Genomic DNA, 21,545 nt, shown 5'->3' on the forward strand with positions numbered 1-21,545 from the left:
GTGGCGATTACAAGGCCACCATCAATCGGGTGTCACTCCAAGACCAGTACCCGCTACCAAGAGCGGAGGACCTCTTTGCGAAGCTATCCGGTGGCAAACTTTTTTCAAATTTGGACCTGACCTCAGCTTACATGACCCAGGAGCTGGCGAGTGAGTCGAAGAAGCTGACCACCATCACGACACACAAGGGGTTGTTTGAGTACAACAGATGTCCGTTCGGGATTCGCTCGGCCGCCGCGATCTTCCAACGAAATATGGAAAGCCTCCTCAAGTCGATTCCAGGGACGGTGGTTTTTCAGGACGACATCCTCATCACGGGTTACGATACTGAAGAACACCTCCACAATCTGGAGGAGGTGCTACGCAGACTGTACCAGGTAGGGCTGCGACTGAAAAAGGCGAAGTGTGTCTTCCTAGCTCCAGAGGTAGAATTCCTGGGGATGAGGGTAGCAGCAGACGGGATCAGCCCCACTGCTTCCAAGACGGAAGCGATCCAGAGAGCACCCAGACCCCGTAACACGACGGAGCTGCGTTCGTTCCTGGGGCTCCTGAACTATTTTGGTAACTTTCTTCCCAAATTGAGCACGCTGCTAGAGCCGCTACACGTGCTCCTACGCAAAGGTCGCGAATGGGTCTGGGGGGACAGCCAGGAAAGGGCTTTTAATAGAGCACGCAATCTGTTATGTTCCAACAATCTGTTAACGCTATATGACCCATGTAAGAAACTTGTGTTAACGTGCGATGCGTCATCCTATGGTGTCGGGTGTGTGTTGCAGCATGTCAATGCCAAGGGTCAGTTACAGCCGGTAGCTTATGCCTCCAGGAGTCTGTCCCAGGCAGAAAGGGGCTACGGGATGGTAGAAAAGGAGGCGCTCGCATGTGTATATGCGGTAAAGAAAATGCACCAGTACATGTTTGGCAGGAAATTTGAGCTGGAGACAGATCACAAACCCCTAACGTCCCTTTTGGCCGACAACAAGGCCATAAATGCAAACGCATCAGCCCGCATACAGAGGTGGGCACTCACGTTAGCTGCCTATGACTACACAATTCGGCACAGACCGGGCACTGAAAACTGTGCCGATGCACTCAGCAGGCTCCCACTAGCCACCACTGAGGGGGCAACCGAGCATTCTGCTGAGATGGTCATGGCTGTTGAAGCTTTCGGAAGTGAAGGCTCACCCGTGACAGCCCGTCAGATTAAAGTCTGGACAAATAGAGACCCACTATTGTCTCTAGTCAAGAAATATGTCCTGAATGGGGACTGGGCAGCCACGTACAGGGCATGCCATGAGAAATTTAAACCATTTCACAGGCGCAAGGGTGAACTCTCGATTCAGGCCGATTGCCTACTGTGGGGAAACCGCGTAGTCATGCCCCAGATGGGCAGAGAGGTGTTCATCAGAGAACTCCACAATGGGCACCCGGGCATTGTCACGATGAAGGCAATTGCCAGGTCACACGTTTGGTGGCCAGGGATAGACGCAGATCTGGAACTTTGTGTTCGCAGGTGCAACACGTGTGCCCAGCTGGGCCATGCGCCCAGGGAAGCCCCCCTTAGCCCCTGGCCATGGCCCACCAAGCCTTGGTCACGCATCCATGTGGACTACGCAGGTCCTTTCATGGGGAAAATGTTTTTGGTTGTAGTAGACGCCTACTCCAAATGGATCGAGTGTGACATTTTAAATTCAAGCACATCCTCTGCCACGGTAGAAAGTCTACGGGCAATGTTCGCCGCCCATGGTCTACCGGACATCTTGGTCAGTGACAATGGCCCGTGCTTCACAAGCACTGAATTCCAGGACTTCATGGCAGGCAATGGAATTAACCATGTTAGAACGGCACCATTCAAGCCGGCCTCAAACGGCCAGGCAGAATGAGCAGTGCAGATAATCAAACAGGGGATGCTCAGATTCCAAGGGGGTTCCCTACAAACCCGCTTATCACGCCTCCTGTTGGCCTATAGATTCCGACCACACTCGCTCACAGGGGTTCCACCCGCAGAGCTACTAATGAAAAGGACGCTCAAAACCCGATTATCCCTTATGCACCCCACCATGGAAGAAATTGTCGAGAGCAGGCGCCAGTCACAATATCACTACCATGACAGGAATGCGAGGGCGCGATGTATTGATGTAAATGACCCTGTTTTTGTCCTCAACTACGCTGCAGGGCCCAAATGGCTCGCAGGCACTGTGGTTGCCAAAGAGGGAAATAGGATTCTGGTAGTTAAACTTACCAATGGACAAATCTGCCGCAAACATGTGGATCAAACAAAAAGGAGGTTCAGCAACCCCATAGAAGAAGCAGAGGAAGAACACGATATAGAGTTCACTCCACCACAGGTGACCGAACACAGGAACCAAAGGGAGGAGAGCCCAGTCACTGTGGGCAGTCCAGACAGTCCTGAGGCACCGCAAACAGCAGACACTCAGGCCAGCGCCCAACAACTGGAGCCCCAACTCAGGCGCTCTACAAGGGAGCGTAAACCACCAGAGAGACTCAACCTGTGATCCCAATAAGACTTTGGGGGGGGAGGTGATGTCATGTATTCAACCAGCATTGTAACCCATGTATAAACTGACCTAAGTTGTACACCGTGAGAACACTGACCACAAGGTGGGAGACACTCCTAACCTGGACCTTCAGGTATAAAAGGGGAAGCTCCACCCACCTTCATCACTTGAGTGCTAAGGAATAAAGGACAGGTCACAGACTGACCTTCTCTCAAGCATGGGCCTCGTGTGCATTTATACTGTGTAGTAAGGACGTATCATCTACTGTACATGGTCCATGTCTCTGAGCCATACAGGAGGGCAGGTATTACTACAGCCCTGTAGACCATGAGCTTGGTGGTAGATTTGAGGGCCTGGTCTTCAAACACCCTTTTCCTCAGGCGGCCGAAGGCTGCGCTGATGCACTGGAGGTGATGTTGAATCTCTGCATCAATGTCTTCTTTTGTTGATAAGAGGCTCCCGAGGTATGGGAAGTGGTCCACGTTGTCCAGGGCTGTGCCGTGGATCTTGATGACTGGGGGGCAGTGCTGTGCGGCGAGGACAGGCTGGTGGAGGACCTTTGTCTTACGGATGTTTAGTGTAAGACCCATGCTTTCGTACGCAAGTTGTTGTTGCTATCAGAAAATACTGAGTGACTCCGGAGCCTATTGGAGTTATTTTAATGTTGGATCACTTGGATGAAGGGACCGAGTGTAATGCAGCCAAGTTTGCTGATGATACAAAGCTGGGTGGGAAAGCAAGTTGTAAGGAGGACACAAACAATCTGCAAAGGGATATAGACAGGCTAAGTGAGTGGGCAAACATTTAGCAGATGTAGTATAAATGTGGGAAAATGTGAGGTTATCCACTTTGGCAGAAATAATAGAAAAGCAAATTATTATTTAAATGGAGAAAAATTGCAAAGTGCTGCAGTACAGAGGGACCTGGGGGCCCTTGTGCATGAAACACAAAAAGTGAGTATGCAGGTACAGCAAGTGATCAGGAAGGCCAATGGAATGTTGGCCTTTATTGCAAGGGGGATAGAATATAAAAGCAGAGAAGTCCTGCTGCAACTGTACAGGATTCTGGAGATAGGAAGTTGCCTTATGAATAAAGATTGAGTAGGTTGTGTCTATTGGAGTTCAGAAGAATGAGAGGTGATCTTATTGAAAACATATAAGATAATGAGGGAGCTCGACAAGGTGGATGCAGAGAGGATATTTCCACTCATAGGGGAAACTAAAACTAGGGGACATAGTCTCAGAATAAGGGGCCGCTCATTTAAAACTGAGATGAGGAGAAATTTCTTCTCTCAGAGGGTTGTAAATCTGTGGAATTCTCTGCCCCAGAGAGCTGTGGAGGCTGGGTCATTGAATATATTTAAGGTGGAGATAGACAGATTTTTGAGTGATAAGGGAATAAAGGGTTATGGGGAGCGGGCAGGGAAGTGGAGCTGAGTCCATGATCAGATCAGCCATGATCTTATTGAATGGCGGAGCAGACTCGAGGGGCTGAATGGCCGACTCCTGCTCCTATTTCTTATGTTCTTATGTTGGCAGTGTCCCAAAGCTACCATTGGTATTAAGATCGGCCAATCAGGAAATCTCGGCTCCTGGCCCAATATCCTGGTATACTGGAGGTGCTTTCACAGTTTACCTCCTGTATTCTGATTGGTTAAAATGCATTGCAACTTAAAGACATCAATAAGATACCAAGTTCAAGAAATATGAAAGTTGGTTTACTATTTCACTGTTTTTATGAAGTGCATGATTTATTATAATGAGCTTTGTTTTACTTGTGAGGCGCTGCTTGTTCTTATTGGGTTTGCTATTCTCACAACAGATATTTAACGTTTACGTGTCCTGTTTTGTTCTGTATACCCACTGATGTTGTTTCTCTAGTTAATCAGGGCCTGCTGTTCCTGGTCATTCTGACATTTTGCCTGGTTCTGTATAACAAATTTCACAACATGCCGTTCAACGAGGAGATATCAGGTGAGCGATCCCGTATTGTCCGGGGAGCGGTTCCTATTGGATTCTGGGCGTATATATTGGAAGGATATATTACAAAACTGATTTGAGGCAATTTGACATTTAGATGGGTTACATGACTTGATGTCAGCCGGGGCTCAGTGGGCAGCACCCTCACCTCGGAGTCAGAAGGTCGTGGGTTCAAGTCCCACTCCAGGGACCTGAGCACAAAAATCTAGTCTAACATTCCTTGTGCTGTACTGGGGGAGTGCTGCAATGTCAGAGGTGCCGTCTTTCAGATCAGACGGTAAACCGAGGCCCCGTCTGCTCTCAGGTGGAACTGAAGGCGGGAAAATTGAGTTGAGGTGCAGGTCAGGCATGGTCGAATTGGATGGAGGAGGAGGCTCGAGGGGCCGAATGGCCTCCTCCTGTTCCTGTGTAACATGCTCGAGGGGCCGAATGGCCTCCTCCTGTTCCTGTGTAACAGGCTCGAGGGGCCGAATGGCCTCCTCCTGTTCCTGTGTAACAGGCTCGAGGGGCTGAATGTCCTCCTCCTGTTCCTGTGTAACATGCTCGAGGGGCCGAATGGCCTCCTCCTGTTCCTGTGTAACAGGCTCGAGGGGCTGAATGTCCTCCTCCTGTTCCTGTGTAACAGGCTCGAGGGGCTGAATGGCCTCCTCCTGTTCCTGTGTAACAGGCTCGAGGGGCTGAATGGCCTCCTCCTGTTCCTGTGTAACAGGCTCGAGGGGCCGAATGTCCTCCTCCTGTTCCTAATGTTCCTGGGAAGGTCACAGGTCCCACCTCCAGCCCGTGTCACGTTAAGCAGGGCAGCAGTTCAGTGTCACACTTAGCCTCAGTGCCTCTAGGCTGGGGAACAGGAAAAAACAGATAGGATCTCAATTAGAAGTAACGTGTGTGTGTGTCAAGTGACTAATGGACTACTACAAAACCCTCCTTGAATGAATTATCTGCTAACATGGGAACACCACCACCTCCACGTTCCCCTCCCAGTCACACACCATCCCGACTTGGAAATATATCGGCCGTTCCTTCATCGTCGCTGGGTCACAATCCTGGAACTCCCTCCCTAACAGCACTGTGGGAGTATTGTAACAGAGCTCCACCTAGTGGACCACTCATGTAATAACAACAAAAGATCATGTGGCAAGGTCATGTGACACAGTTCTTGTTAAGAAGTTATCTTGTGTGTGTGTGCTTGTTAGTGGTGCCTTAAAGATATCACAAGTAACTTCACCACACGGACTGCAGCGGTTCAGGAAGGTGGCTCACCACCTGAAGGGCAGTTAGGGACGGGCAATAAATGCCGGCCTTGCCAACGACGCCCACAGCCCATGAATTAATTATTTTTTAAACGCTATTGGGATTTACACATTCAGAATTGGCACCTGGGCAAGCTATAGGAAGGTGCTGGGCACCTGGGGAATCATACCTCGCAGAAACCTCCAGGAGCGGTGGGAAAAACCCTGGGTTAAAGAAAGGTAAAAGATTAACAAATTATTTCTGAAACTTGTGGAGATTGTCAGGAAATCTTGCATCACAGAATCATAGACGTTTACAGCACAGAAGGAGGCCATTCGGCCCATCATGTCCATGCCGGCCAACAAAGAGCTACCCAGCCTAATCCCACTTTCCAGCTCTGGGTCCGTAGCCCTGTAGGTTACGGCACTTCAGGTACACATCCAGCTACTGTTTAAATGTGGTGAGGGTTTCTGCCTCCACCACCCTTTCAGGCCGTGAGTTCCAGACCCCCACCACCCTCTGGGTGAAGACATTTCCCCTCAAATCCCCTCTAAACCTCCCCCCAATTACTTTAAATCTATGCCCCCTGGTTGTTGACCCCTCTGCTAAGGGAAATAGGTCCTTCCTATCCACTCTATCCAGGCCCCTCATAATTTTATACACCTCAATCAGGTCTCCCCTCAGCCTCCTCTGTTCTAAAGAAAACAACCCCAGCCTATCCAATCTGTCCTTGAAACCTCACCTGAAGTGGCTGTTTGTATCAAAACCGGAAAAATAGTTGGAATATCAGCAAACTACAGAGACATTGCCGTCAAGTCAATAATTAAGAATTTATAGAATCAAACAGCACAAAGGAAGCTCTTCGGCACATCGTGCCTGTGACAGCTCTTTGCTTTAGTTCCTATCCAGTTAGTCCCGCCCCCCTGCTCGCTACCCATGGCCCAACAAATTTTACCCTTTAAATATTTATCCATTCACTTTAGAAGGTTACTATTGAATCTGCTCCCACCGCCCTCTGACCTAGCGCGTTCCCGATCACAACAACTCACTGCGTAAAAACATTCTCCCCTCCCCCCTCTGTGTCCGTGGTTACTCCCTGACCCTCCTGCCAGTTAATACAGTTTCTCCTTATCCCTCATGATTTTGAACACCTCTATTAAATCTCCCCTCAACCTTTTCCACTCCAAGGAGAACAATCCCAGCTTCTCTTGTCTCTTCGCGTGACTGATGTGATTCTTCCTGGAAATTCCAGAACAAGGTCAATCTCCCGGAAAACCCTGAATCAATCCTGGATGGGAATAATTAGTTCTTAACTAAAACATCTGGAGAAAGTGCAAAAATTATTTAGCAGGTTGGCACCAGGGCTGAGAGACCACAGCTCTCAGGGAAGACTGAACAGGTTGGAGCGCCCTTCTCTAGATAAGAGGTCATTAAGATTTTGAAGGGGTTTGATAGAGTATACTTGGAGAAGATGTTTCCACAATGCCGTGTCCTGATGAGTGTCGGCAGGTTAGCGGGGGATGGGATGGAGTGACGGGGCACTGCAGCCAAGTCTCACCTCCAGCCCGAGGTCACTGAGCTCAGTTGTGTTTCTCTCACCCCTGCTCGCTAACTCTGCGTAGAAAAGGAATTGAAGCCGCAACCTTGGTCTGCATGGCTCGATTTCCGCAGTGGGCGGTATACCCGCGGAGTCCGGCTGTTTTAAGTTCCTCTTTTTTTGTGGGGGAGAGTGGAAGAATAAAACTCCAGTAAATAATTCTGGAACTTCGAGGTTATAACTATCAGGGAAGACTGGACAAGCTGGGGGTTCTTTCTCTCGGGAAGAGAAGGCCGAGGGGTGACTGTCACAGGTTTGTAGACCTGTTGAGGGCCTCCTCGTAGGACTGCTCCTGGGCCTGGCCAAGGGGGCCATCAGCCGGTCCAGGCAGCGGGCGGTCGAGGGGGTAGTTCAGCCCGACTGCCTGCCTCTCTTCCGCGGTTACACCCGAGCCAGGGTGTCCCTGGAGATGGAGCTCGCGGTGTCCACCGGTACGCTCGCGGCCTTCCGCGAGAGGTGGGCGCCAGATGGACTGGAGTGCATCATCACCCCCGGGAACTAAATTTTAATTTGATTTGTTTAATGTTCAAAGTTTAATTTGTGAATTTGCCGGTTCTAGTGCCCCCTTTTATAGTTTCACTTGATTTATAGTTTTACTTAAAATAGTTGTCGAGCTGTTGAGTTGGGAGTGGCTTAGCCAGTCACGTGATGTTCACAAGACTCAATAAAACCCCAGCCAGTTGGGTTCGGGGGATCCACGATGGGGCAGATGGTTGTGAGCCTGGTGGATAAACCGGTAATGTGTAGTGTGATTGTTAAACCTTTGCTAATAAACCAACTAGTTAATAGCAATGACTATGAATTGTTAAGCAAAGAACCCCTGCAGCAAATACATTACAATGACCTAATAGAGGCCTTTAAGATGATGAAAGGATTTGACAGGGAAGACGTAGAGAAGATGTTTCCACTTGTGGGGGAAATCTAAAACTGGGGGTCATAAATATACGATCATCACTAATAAATCCAATGGGGAATTCAGGAGAAAGCTCTTTACCCAGAGAGTGGTGAGAATGTGGAACTCGCTGCCACAGGGAGGGATTGAGGCGAATAGTATCGATGTATTTAAGGGGAGGCTGGATAAACACAGGAGGGAGAAAGGAATAGAAGGATATGGGGATTGGGTTAGATGATGTTGGATGGGAGGGTCTGGTGTGGAGCATAAACCCTGTCACGGAGCGATGGGCCGAATGGCCTGTTTCTGTGCTGTAAAATTCTGTGTCAATATTAAGTGAATGTTTATCTATCTCTGCATTTCTTTAAACTGATTTTGTGCTTTTACTGTCCAGCTGAAAATCCTGATTCTTCAACTGTGCACAGTGCAGTCCATACAGTGAAGCAGAGTAATGTTGCTGCTGCAGCAGAAGATATTATACCGATTATAATTTGTGCCGCGGAGGATCGAATGGGAGGAACTATAGCAACAATGAACAGCATCTACAGCAACACTAACGGCAATATCTTCTTCTACATCATTACACTCCGAGAATCCCTGCTTCATCTCAGGTAAGGTATTTGTCATAACTGTCGATTTCAGAACTTTCTTTCACTGAAGTAACGATCGATTGTTTCCATTGGTGATGTGACGGCACGAATTTAAGATACAGGTACAGCATCCCAAATCCAGAATTCCGAAAACCGGACATTTTTGAGGCGGTCAAGCTGGCGACATTGGGCGGCAAGGGATGAGGGAACCGGTAAAAAACGCAGCTCCGGGGGGCCGCGGGCAGAGAGGATCGGCGGGGGGCCGGTGAGGATCGGCGGGGGGCCGGTGAGGAGCGGCGGGGGGCCGGTGAGGAGCGGCGGGGGGCCGGTGAGGAGCGGCGGGGGGCCGGTGAGGAGCGGCGGGAGGGGAGGATCGGAGAGGAACAGCAATAGCAAGGTCCGAAATCGGCAGGACCCTAAAACCGGCATGGACTCGGCCCGGAGGTTGTACGTGTAATAAGAAATTATTTAAATGGACGTTAGGAGAAAATGTCTTTACATAGAGGGTGGTTAGAATGTAAAATCCTCTGTCAGAAACCCTGGCTAAAACAGAGATCATAAAGGTCCTTCGAGGGTGACTTGAAAACGGGGAATGGTGAAGGTTATGCTGAGATGGCTCATGGAGTAGATGAATGGGGCAGACATGATGTGTCAAATGGCTGGTTCTGTGCTGGAACGCTCTGTAATTTCGACCTGTAATTTTATTTTCTACATTTAGGTTTTATATGATCACAGAGGGAAACAAAGGCATTGTTAAACTGCCAAATGTTACTAGTAAATAATAACTTTAAATAATTTGTACAGTATCTGCAGGGATATAAGGGAATTCACCGAGTTTAAATTTAAGGCTTGGATGAGGAACGTCCTTTAAGCGCGGGTGGAGTGAATGTGAGTTAAAACAATATCCACCCACCTCCCAACAAATTCATATCTTGCTTAAGCGTGCAAAGTCTTCATAAAAAAAATTAAAAGCCAAACACTACAGATGCTGGAATCTGAAATAAGATCAGGAAATGCTGGAAATCTCAGCGGGTCAGGCAGCATCTGTGAAGAGAGACAGAGTTAACGTTTCAGGTCAATGACCTTTCAGTTCTGACGATTTAAAAAATAATCTAACTCTTTAAACATTAGTTTTCCTTTCAATTGAGGCAGGTGGAAATTACCATATTAAAAATTAGGGCAAACTTCAAAGCAAGTCAAAATCTTAACCACTGTCAGAACCGTCCTAGCTCCCAAACTTTAACTTGAGATCTGTAAGCATTCTTACAGTTCCTGAACAGGTGCAATGTGCCTATTTCCCCCTCCGTAACATCGCCCTTCTCTGCCCCTGCCTCAGCTCATCTGCTGCTGAAGCCCTCATCCATGCCTCTGTTACCTCCAGACTTAACTATTCCAACACACTCCTGGCTGGCCTCCCACATTCTATCCGACGTAAACTAGAGGTGATCCAAAACATGGCAGCCCGTGTCCTAACTCGCACCGAGTCCCACTCACCCATCACCCCCTGTGCTCGCTGACCTACATTGGCTCCTGGTTAAACAACGCCTTGATTTCAAAATTCTCATCCTTGTTTACAAATCCCTCCATGGCCTCGCTCCTCCCTATCTCTGTAATCTCCTCCAGCCTCACAATCCCCCCCGAGATATCTGTACTCCTCTAATTCTGTCCTCCTGAGCATCCCCTGATTATAATCACTCAACCATTGGTGGCTGTGCCTTCTGTTGCCTAGGCCCCTGTTATGTATATAATGGCGCAAAATACTTGTTGCTCTAAACTCACTCAGGTGTAAACCTGGTCCACTTTATTCGCGCCCAAAGTGACTACAAGACATGGTACCAGCACTTATATACCAGGGCCCGCACACACGCGCGTACAGCCTGATGACCTCTGACAGTGGCGCCCCCTGGTGTCTAGTGACTCCAAGCATCAATACAAAACAACATCCCCCTTCAAGATATTAGTATCAGTCTCTTTACAAATTAAGACTGTCTGGGGCTTTCCGCTCACGAGTTGATCGTCTCAGTTCAACTCCCGTTCTGGGCGAGTGTTCTGAGTCAGTTCTGACTGAAGGCTGAGTAACCGATCTGATGGGATGGTGATGACCATGTTAGAGACTGAAAGTCCAGATTCAGTAATGACAGCAGAGTCCTCTGATGAATGAACATTGGTTGGTTGGTCACTGACGGCATCTTCCTCAAACGGTTCCAGTTCATCCGTGTGCCGAAGTTTCACTTGATGAACATGTTTCCTGCATGTTTGCCCATTCTTGAGCTCGACAATAAACACTTTGTTACCCTCCTTGGCTGCGATCCTCTTTGGATCTTGACCACAGTTCAGTACATAAACCGGATCGTTGACAGAGATATCACGTGACACAGCAGCACGATCATGATACAATTGCTGACTTTGACGTCTGTTTTCAACACGATCATTCAAATCGGGATGAACAAGAAAGAGCTTGGCCTTGTGATTTCTCTTCATCAGTAGTTCAGCAGGGGAGACCCCAGTAAGCGGGTGAGGTCTTGTCCTGTAACTAAGCAATATACGTGACAAACGAGTCTGCAGTGAACCCTGAGTTATACGTTTCATGCTCTGCTTGATCTGTTGTCGCTCACAACAATGTCAGGCAAACTGTGAGTAGCAAACATGACACAAAGGGTCTCAATGTAGCTGTGGACATACTGGATGACATAATAAAACACTCTATCCACTTTGAATATGCATCCACCACAACAAAAAACATCTTTCCCAGGAAAGGGCCCGCAAAATCAATGTATATCCTCAACCATGGTTTGGATGGCCACGACCAAAGACTCAGCGGAGATTCCGCTGGTGCTTTACTTAGCTGCATGCAAGTATTGCACAGAGGCACACATGATTTCAGATCAGAGTCAATTCCAAGCCACCAATCATGAGCCCTGGCAATGGCTTTCAACATGACAATGCCAGGATGAGTGCTATGTAGTTCACGTACAAATTTTTCTCTGCCTCTCTTGGGCATGACAACACGATTGCCCCACAGTAGACAATCTGACTGAATGGACAGTTCATCTTTGCGACGGTTGTAAGGTTTGGTCTCCTCACACATCTCCATGGGTATTGTAGACCAATCACCACTGAGGACACAACGTTTCACAACCGATAAAATAGGGTCATGGCTGGTCCAGATCCTACCTTGTTGAGCAGTGACAGGGGTACCTACACTCCTTCACTCTCAAAAGCATCCATTACTAACAGTAGATCTGCAGGTTGAGGTGTCTCCATATCAGATGTGGGCAACGGCAGACGTCTCAGTGCATTGGCACGATTCTCAGTACCCGGTCTGTGACAAATAACATAATCATAGGCAGACAATGTCAACGCCCACCTCTGAATGCAGGACGATGCATTGCTATTAATACCTTTGTTTTCCGAATACAATGAAAGGAGTGACTTGTGATCCGTTTCAAGTTCAAAGCGAAGATCAAACATGTACTGATGTATCTTTTTGACCCCATACACACAGGCCAAAGCTTCTTTCTCTACCATACTGTAAGTTCTTTCCACTTTTGACAGACTTCTCGAAGCATACACAACAGGTTGTAGCTTACCCAACTCATTTGCTTGTTGGAGTACACAGCCAACCCCATATGATGAAGCATCACAGGCCAATACAAGATGGATCATAATGAACAAGCAACTTGTTTGAACAGAGCAGATTCTTAGCTTTCTCAAAGGCTCTATCTTGAGATACACCCCAGACCCAGTTGTCGCCTTTACTGAGCAGTATGTGCAGTGGCTCTAGTAAAGTGCTCAATCCGGGTAAGAAATTACCGAAGTAATTGAGTAGCCCAAGGAATGAATGCAGCACCATCACACTCTGAGGCCTGGGTGCATTTTTGATGGCCTTGGTTTTCAAATCAGTGGGTCTGATGCCATTAGCAGCAATCTTCCTCCCCAGGAATTCAACTTCAGGAGCCATGAAGACACACTTCAGCCTGAGTCCCACTTTGTCCAGACGATGTAGAACTTCCTCAAGGTTGTTCAGATGTTCAGCAGTGTCATGACCTGTGACCAGAATGTCATCTTGAAAAACGACAGTTCTAGGGACGGACTTCAGTAAACTTTCCATATTCCTCTGAAATATGGTTGCAGCTGAACAAATTCCAAAAGGACACTTGTTGTACAAACAGTCCTTTATGGGTGTTGATGCAGGTGAGTTTCTTCGAAGTGTCGACAAGCTCCTGTGTCATATAGGCCGATGTCAGATCCAGTTTAGTGAGCGACTTTCCACCAGCTATCATGGTGAACAGGTCATCAGCTATCGGTAACTGATACTGATCCTGTTTCGAAAATCAGTTAATCGTAACCTTGTAGTCTCCACAAATCCTGACAGTGCCCTCACTCTTCACCACAGAAACAATCGGACTGGCCCACTCTTTAAACTCGACCGGTGATATGACCCCTTCACGTTGGAATCTGTCAAGCTCAATTTCAACCTTCTCCCTCATCATGTAGGGAACAGACCGAGCTTTGTGATAGACAGGCCTTGCATCAGAATCCAGGTGAATCTGCACCTTGGCTCCAGTAAAATTACCAATACCCGGTTCAAATAAAGAAAGAAACGTCTTCAACACTTGAGCACACGAAGTGTCATCCACTGATGACAACGCTTTGATATCATTCCAGTTCCACTTGATTTTCTCGAGCCAACTCCTGCCGAACAGCGATGGACCATTACCTGGGACAATCCATAATAGTAGATCTTGAACCACACCGTCATATGACACCTTGACTACTGCACTGCCAATCACCGGTATGAGTTCCTTAATGTAAGTACGTAACTTGGCATTGACTGGACTCAGCTTAGGCTTAACAGCCTCAGTGTCCCACAGTTTGTCGAATGTCCTTTGACTCATTATTGACTGACTTGCACCCGTGTCCAGCTCCATTGATACAGGCACGCCATTCAGCTTCACATTAACCATTATCGGCTGGCTCTTTCCCAAGAACGAATACAGACCGTACACTTCCTCCCCGGGTTATGTATCCGGGCCAGCACTAGACTGGTCATCATCAACAATGTGATGAGCAGCAGCACGCTTGCTCAGTTGTGGGCACATTCTCTGAAGATGCCCCACTTTGGAACAGCCATTACAGGAATATTGTTTAAACTGACACTGATGAGGCCGATGATTGCCCCCACAATGCCAACCGGGTGAAATCGGATTCGTACCAGTTGGCGGACTCTGAGCAGCTACAGGTTTCACAAACAGTCGAGTAGGCCCTGTCATAAGCAGCTCTGCCAGACGACACAATCTTGTTTACAGTACTTGCCGTGGAGCTCCGACTCTTCGATGATATCTGCCTCAAATTATCATCAGTCGTCGTGATGGCCTTGCTCAAACCCAGCTTCACTTCGGCCAATAACTTCCGGAGAATCACATCATGGTTGATGCCGATCACGAAGAAATCTCGCAACATGTCTTCCAACACGTTCCCGAACTTACACGGCTCAGCCAGACGTCGCAGGTCAGCAACGAATCCCAACACATCCTGGCCCTCAGCACGACCATGTGTATAGAAACGATAGCGTGAGATGATGATTCCCTCGTTTGGCTTGAGATGCTCACGTACCAAAGCGCACATATCCTCGTACTCTTTGTCCATTGGACGTGCAGGCGAGAACAGATTCTTCATAAGGCCACATATTCTTGAACCACAAACAGTGAGGAAACCCGCCCGGCGCCTAACTGCGTCATCGTCTCCCGCCATGTGGTTGGCCACGAAATACTCACCCAGGTGGTCGATAAAATCCGTCCAATCCTCGCCATCCACGAATCTCTCCAGAATACCAATAGTGCCCATTGTGCATGCGAAGGTTCTTAAGTTATCTCGTCGCCAAATGTTATGTATATAATGACTCAAAAGACTTGTTGTTGTAAACTCTCAGGTGTAAACCTAGTCCACATTATTCGCGCCATGGGATGACTACAAGACATGGTGCCAGCACTTATATACCAGGGTCCGCACACGCGTGCATACAGCCCGATGACATAAGAACATAAGAATTAGGAACAGGAGTAGGCCATCTAGCCCCTCGAGCCTGCTCCGCCACTCAACAAGATCATGGCTGATCTGGCCGTGGACTCAGCTCCACTTACCCGCCCGCTCCCCTTAATTCCCTTATTGGTTAAAAATCTATCTATCTGTGACTTGAATACATTCAATGAGCTAGCCTCAACTGCTTCCCTGGGCAGAGAATTCCACAGATTCACAACCCTCTGGGAGAAGAAATTCCTTCTCAACTAGGTTTTAAATTGGCTCCCCCATATTTTGAGGCTGTGCCCCCGAGTTCTAGTCTCCCCGACCAGTGGAAACGACCTCTCTGCCTCTATCTTGTCTATCCTCTAATTCTGCCCCCTTGACCATCCCCGATTATAATCGCTCAACCATTGGTGTGCGTGCCTTCTGTTGCCTGGGCCCCAAGCTCTGGAACTCCCTCCAACAGTGGCGCCCCCTGGTGCCTAGTGACCCCAAGCATCACTGACCTACATTGGCTCCCGGTTAAGCAACGTCTCGATTTCAAAATTCTCATCCTTGTTTTCAAATCCCTCCATGGCCTTGCCCCTCCCTATCTCTGTAATCTCCTCCAACCCCATAGCCCCCCAAGATCTCTGCACTCCTCTAATTCAGCCCTCTTGAGCATCCCCGATTATAATCGCTCCACCATCGGTGGCCGTGCCTTCTGTTGCCTGGGCTCCAAGCTCTGGAACTCCCTCCCTAAACCTCTCCGCCTATCTTTCTTCCTTCAAGACGCTCCTTAAAACCTTCTTCTTTGACCAAGCTTTTGCTCACCGGCCTTAATTTCTCCTTTTTTTGGCTCGGTGTCAAATTTTTTGTCCCATGATACTCCTGTGAAGCACCTTGGGACGTTTCACTATGTTAAAGGCGCTATATAAATACAATTTGTTGTTATATACAGTGTGAATACCATAGTATTAATGGCCTGAATTAACACAGAAAGTTGTAAATCAGACAAAAAGTAAAGGGCTTGCCTCTGCTGTACAGATAGGATCTAAAACCAAGGCTGTGTAAGGTACTGATCTGACAGGGTGCAATAAGAACACAGAAAATTGCGATATCCTTTAATGGTACATGCCATTTACTGACTGTGAATGCACCGTGTTCCATTTACCCTCCGATCCCCCTCCTGTACCAGTACCAGTGATGGTGACAGAGAGTGACAGGTGCTAACTTTTGATTTCCTCGCTGCTTGTGAAATATTTTCTGGCCTGTGCTCTGTGCCTCTCCTGATGGTGTGAATGAGAGTAGTGGCTTACCATGTGATTGCACTGCAGAGGGTACAGAGGAGATTTTTTGAGGATGTTGCCACAATTGGAGAATTTTAGCTATGAGGAAAGATTGGATAGAAAGAAAGAAGAAAGATTTACATTTATATAGCGCCTTTCACGACCACCGGATGTCTCAAAGCGCTTTACAGCCAATGAAGTACTTTTAGAGTGTAGTCACTGTTGTAATGTGGGAAACGCGGCAGCCAATTTGCGCACAGCAAGCTCCCACACACAGCAATGTGATAATGACCAGATAATCTGTTTTTTTTTTGTTATGTTGATTGAGGGATAAATATTGGCCGAGGACACCGGGGATAACTCCCCTGCTCTTCTTCGAAATAGTGCCATGGGATCTTTTACGCCATCTTTTCCTTCTCATCCGAAAGACGGCACCTCTGACAGTGCAGCGCTCCCTCAGCACTACACTGGAGTTTCAGCCTAGATTTTTGTGTTCAAAGTCTCTGGAGTGGGATAGGCTGGGGTTGTTTTCTTTGGAACAAAGGAGGCTGAATGGAGACTTATGAGGGGCTGAGATAGAGTGGATAGGAAGGACCTATTTCCCTTAGCAGAGGGGTCAACAACCAGATAATTTAAAGTAATTGGTAGAAGGTTTAGAGGGGAGTTCAGGAGAGCTTTTTTCACCCAGAGGGTGGTGGGGGTCTGGAACTCACTGCCTGAAAGGGTGGTAGAGGCAGAAACCCTCACCACATTTAAACAGTACCTGGATGTGCACTTAAAGTGCCGTAACCTACAGGGCTACGGACCGAGAGCTGGGAAGTGGGATTAGGCTGGATAGCTCTTTCGGCTGAATGGCCTCCTTCTGTGCTGTAAATTTCTCTGATTCTATGAAGTGCCTGGCACCATGCATTACATGTAAATGACATGTATGGAACCTGGGTTAGACCACACGTGGAGTACTGCGTACGGTTCTGGTCGTCATATTATAAAAAAGGGACATAGAGTTAGCTGAAGGGTGCTAAAAAGATTTGCACTGACGATACCAGAAATGCGAGGTATACAAATCAGGAAAGGATGAACGGGCTGGATTTCTTTGCTCTTAAAAAGGGAAGGCCGAGGGGTGAGCTAATAGAGGTCTTTAAAATGATGAAAGGTTTTCATGGAGTGGATACAGAGAGAATGCTTCCACTTGTGGGGAAGAGCATAACTAGAGGCCATCAATATAAGATAGTCACCCAGAAATCCAATGGGGAATTCAGGAGAAACTTCTTTACCCAGAGAGCGGTGAGAATGTGGAACTTGCTGCCACAGGGAGGGGTTGAGGTGAATAGTATCGATGTATTTAAGGGGAGGCTGGACAAGCGTATGGGGGAGAAGGGAATAGAGGGTTATGCTGATAGATTTAGATGGGGAAAGACGGGAGGAGCATAAACACCAGCATGGACTGGTTGGGCCCAATGGCCTGTTTCTGTGCCGTATATCCCATATAATCTGATTTCAATGGAATGAAATTCAGATGGGCACTATACTGGTGGGGGCGCGGGGGAGGGGGCGTGGGGGGCGTTCTGCTCTGCACAATGCTGCCCAGGTGATGATGTTCAGAATAAGGCGGGGAAGTGGAGCTGAGTCCATGATCGGATCAGCCATGATCGTATTAAATGGTGGAGCAGGCTCGAGGGGCCATATGGCCGACTCCTGCTCCTATTTCTTATGTTTTTATGACCCCCATCCTGCCCCATTTTGTACCCAATGACAGCTCCTTGACTTCCGATGGTGAAACTATACGAAGTGGCAGTGGGTCCTTCCATACAGCAAACCGAAATGCAAGTCAGATCACCGAGTCAAGTGGCCTAGACTTCAGAAGGACAATACCGGGGGGACGGGGGGACGGTGGAGGGGGGTGTGGGGGAGGGAGTGGGACGGGGGGAGTGGGGGGAGGGGACGGTGGAGGGGGGGGACGGTGGCGGGGGGTGCGGGGAGGGGTGTGGGGGAGGGAGTGGGACGGAGGGAGTGGGGGGGAGGGGAGGGGACGTGGGGAGGGGGCTGGGGATGGGGGAAGGGTGTGGGAAGACTGGGAGGGGAGGGAGGGGGCGAGAGGAGGGTGTGGGGGAGGAAGGGGGCGGGTGGCGGGGGAGGGGTGGGTGGGTGTGGGGAGGGGGCGCGGTGCGTGGGGGGGAGGGGGCAGGGGAGGGGCGCAATGTGGGGGCAGTGGGAGTGGGGGGGAGGGGGGCAGGGGAAGGGGGCTGTTGGGGAGGGGGCGCGGTGGGAGTGGGGCTGTGGGGGAGGGGTTACGGGTGGGGGGAGGGGCGCGGTGGGAGTGGGGGGGAGGGGAATGGGGCTGTGGGAGTGGGGGGAAGGGGGGGCAGGGGAAGGGGGCTGTGGGGGAGGGGGTACGGGTGGGGGGAGGGGTGCGGTGGGAGTGGGGGGGGCCTGGGGCAGGGGGGAATGTACCTGAGCTTCCAAGCTCCAGTGTGAATTTTGAGAGATGCTGTTATTCCTGATCCCGATTCTAAAACCATTTCCCAATTGCCTCTGTTGCTAGTCACTAAAGTTGACATTGAGCAGTTTTATGGGAGTCTGTTCACTGCGGATAAAATGTTCGGGTTGGTATTACAAGAAACTTCTAACAGAGTAGTGCACTTTCAAAAACATAGTCAATAATTGATGGCTGTTTGACGTACGATTCTGAGCGCAACACAAAATGAGACTTGGCGTCTCTGCTGATTGGCTCGGTGGGAGGAATGGGGAACTGTTGTGTTGGAGGGGAGCAAAGGCCCTTGTTTGCATCGTGTGAGGGAATCCCTTTTACCCTCCACCCCACCACCTCCCAAATCATCTTTCTTCCTGATTGATAGTTTATTTTTTCTCCTTCTCCATTAGCAAATGGATTGAGAGTACAAGTCTGAAAGACACGCAGTACAAAGTAATAGAATTCAATCCCGCCATACTGACAGGGAAAGTGAGACCTGATTCTGCTAGGCCCGAGTTACTGCAGCCCGTGAGTATGAGCGATTCCATGGGAGCAGTGGTTCCCTCGAGGTTCGGGCGTGGCGGTGGGGGGAGGGGGAGGGAGGGGTGAGGGAGAGAGGGAGGGGGGTGGACTGAGCGTATGCTTGTAGATTCCTAGATTGCTTTAAAATGCTGCTTGAAGCCGACCTATCCTAATGTCGCCTTCTGCCGCTCGGTGTCCAGTTTTGTTTGATAATCGCTCCTGCAAAGTGACTTGGGACGTTTTACAAAATCCTGGAGGGTTTTGATAGTTAATAGGGAGAAACTGTCTCCAGTGACGGGAGGGTCAGTAACCAGAGGACACAGATTTAAGGTGATTGGCAAAAGAACCCGAGGGAGAGGAGGAAACATTTATCTACGCAGTGAGTTGTTGTGATCGGGAACGCGCTGCCTGAAAGGGCAATGGGAGCAGGTTCAATTGTAACTTTCAAACCGGGAATTGGATAAATAATGGAAGGGGAAATAACTGCTGGGTAACTTGGGATGGTATGGTACTTGGTGTGACCCGCTGCCCATGTCCGTCTCGATGGTGACGATTGTGGGTGTGTTCCTGATCCAAGTATAAATCCTGATTGAAGCATAATATTTCTCAGCAAACCAGTTAGATTTATCGGGACTCGCAACTCTTGATTAGTACCGAAGTGACTCTTTTTGTTTATGTTTCTTCTCACAGAATGTTGTTCTGTTTCAGCTCAACTTTGTCCGATACTTCATTCCGTATCTTATTCGTGATCATGAAAAGGTGATATACCTGGACGATGATGTCATTATACAAGGTATTTTTTACCGGTGTCAAGATTTTCGGACCAGTGCTAAGCTAGGACTGGATTTTCGGCTTTGCTGATTTCGGGGCGGGAACGTTAGCGCCCGGGAACGTTAGCGCCCGGGAACGTTAGCGCCCGGGAACGTTAGCGCCCGGGAACAGTTTGCGCCTCTGTCAGTAACATTGGGCAGCTGGGCCGTGAGTCAGGGGGCGCAGCGCTAAGGGAGGCGTTGTACCCCTCTCTCGGGTGCTAGGGTGGGAAACTCCCGAGCTAAAGAGCCGAGGCGGGAGCGCTCCCAGAGACGCCTGGGGCGGGGGGGAAAAGCTAAAATAAATCCCACAAAAACATTCCCAAAACATTGTCCACACCACCACAACACAAATCGCAAAAAAAAATTAAAATACAAAACCATCGCATGTCCCTCAGGAGCCCATTACTCACCTCTCCGCTGTCTGTATCGTTGGCCCGCCCGTTTCCCTGGGAGTCCAAACTCGCGCCAGTGTCGCGACCAGGGGCGTTGTACACCGGGCACAGCTCGACCGGGCGGTGCTGCTCCACGTCACCGCTAAACCGGACCCGAGGATCGCCGCGGGGCTGACCGCCCGCCCAGAACACCCCACCCCCGCCATTGTCACCGCTAAACCTGACCCGAGGATCGCCGTGGGGCGCTGGAGGCTGACCGCCCGCCCAGAACACCTCACCCCCACCATTGTCACCGCTAAACCCGACCCGAGGATCACCGCGGGGCTGACCGCCCGCCCAGAACACCCCACCCCCACCATTGTCACCGCTAAACCTGACCCGAGGATCGCCATGGGGCGCTGGAGTCTGGCCACCCGCCCAGAACACCCCACCCCCGCCATTGTCACCGCTATCCCCGACACGAGGATCGCCGCGGGGCACTGGAGGCTGGCCGCCCAGAACACCCCACCCCCGCCATTGTCACCGCTCTGGGGTGACAAACGGAGCGCCGAGGACCTATACCTCACCAGCCAGCGTGGGTTGACACGCCAGAAGCCCGATGGTCAGTGCCCTCGGTAGTGCTGGCCTGGTTCTACATGCTGCAGACACTGGGCACTCGAGCACCCTCTGACAGCTAGAGCAGCACTCGAGGATCATAGGAGCAGGAGGGGACCATTTGGCCCCTCGAGCCTGTTCCGCCATTCAATCAGATCATGGATCTGCATCTTTAAAAAAAAATTATTGGTTCACGAGATGTGGACATCGCTGGCAAGGCCGGCATTTATTGCCCTTCCATAATCGCCATTGACGGCTGAGTCGATTTCAAATCGGTTTTATCGTTTGGAAGAAGTGGATTGGAAACCTAGTCTGAAAGGGGGCAGTAGTGCTATATTCAGTGCACCTTCCCCAATGTTTCTTTGGGAAGCGTGTAGATAAGAGTGGGTATTGTTATACATTGAGGTGTATAACATTTTGAGGGGCCGAGATAAAGTGGATAGCAAGGGCCTATTTCCTTTGGTGGAGGGGTCTATTACGAGGGGGTATAGTTTTAAAGTAGTTGGTGGAAGATTTAGAGGGGATTTGAGGGGAAGCTTCTTCACCCAGAGGGTGGTGGAGGTCTGGAACTCACTGCCTGGAAGGGTGATAGAGCAGAAACCCTCACCACATTTAAAAGGTGCTTGGTGGTGAGCCGCCTCCTTGAGCCTCTGCAGTCC

At 49.4% G+C, this 21,545-nt stretch overlaps 1 protein-coding gene across 1 annotated transcript in view; it reads left to right on the top strand.

Moving 5' to 3' along the window:
- glt8d2 (glycosyltransferase 8 domain containing 2) overlaps positions 1-21,545 on the top strand; it is a 59,750-nt gene that overhangs the window by 16,127 nt on the left and 22,078 nt on the right. The window contains exons 3-6 of the mRNA XM_070900042.1: positions 4,397-4,489; positions 8,609-8,825; positions 18,977-19,094; positions 19,797-19,881. Coding sequence (XP_070756143.1) covers positions 4,397-4,489; positions 8,609-8,825; positions 18,977-19,094; positions 19,797-19,881 — 513 coding nt within the window. The remainder of the gene's footprint in view (positions 1-4,396; positions 4,490-8,608; positions 8,826-18,976; positions 19,095-19,796; positions 19,882-21,545) is intronic.

Source organism: Pristiophorus japonicus, chromosome 15 (assembly GCF_044704955.1).
Source record: "Pristiophorus japonicus isolate sPriJap1 chromosome 15, sPriJap1.hap1, whole genome shotgun sequence".
NCBI lineage: Eukaryota > Metazoa > Chordata > Chondrichthyes > Pristiophoridae > Pristiophorus > Pristiophorus japonicus.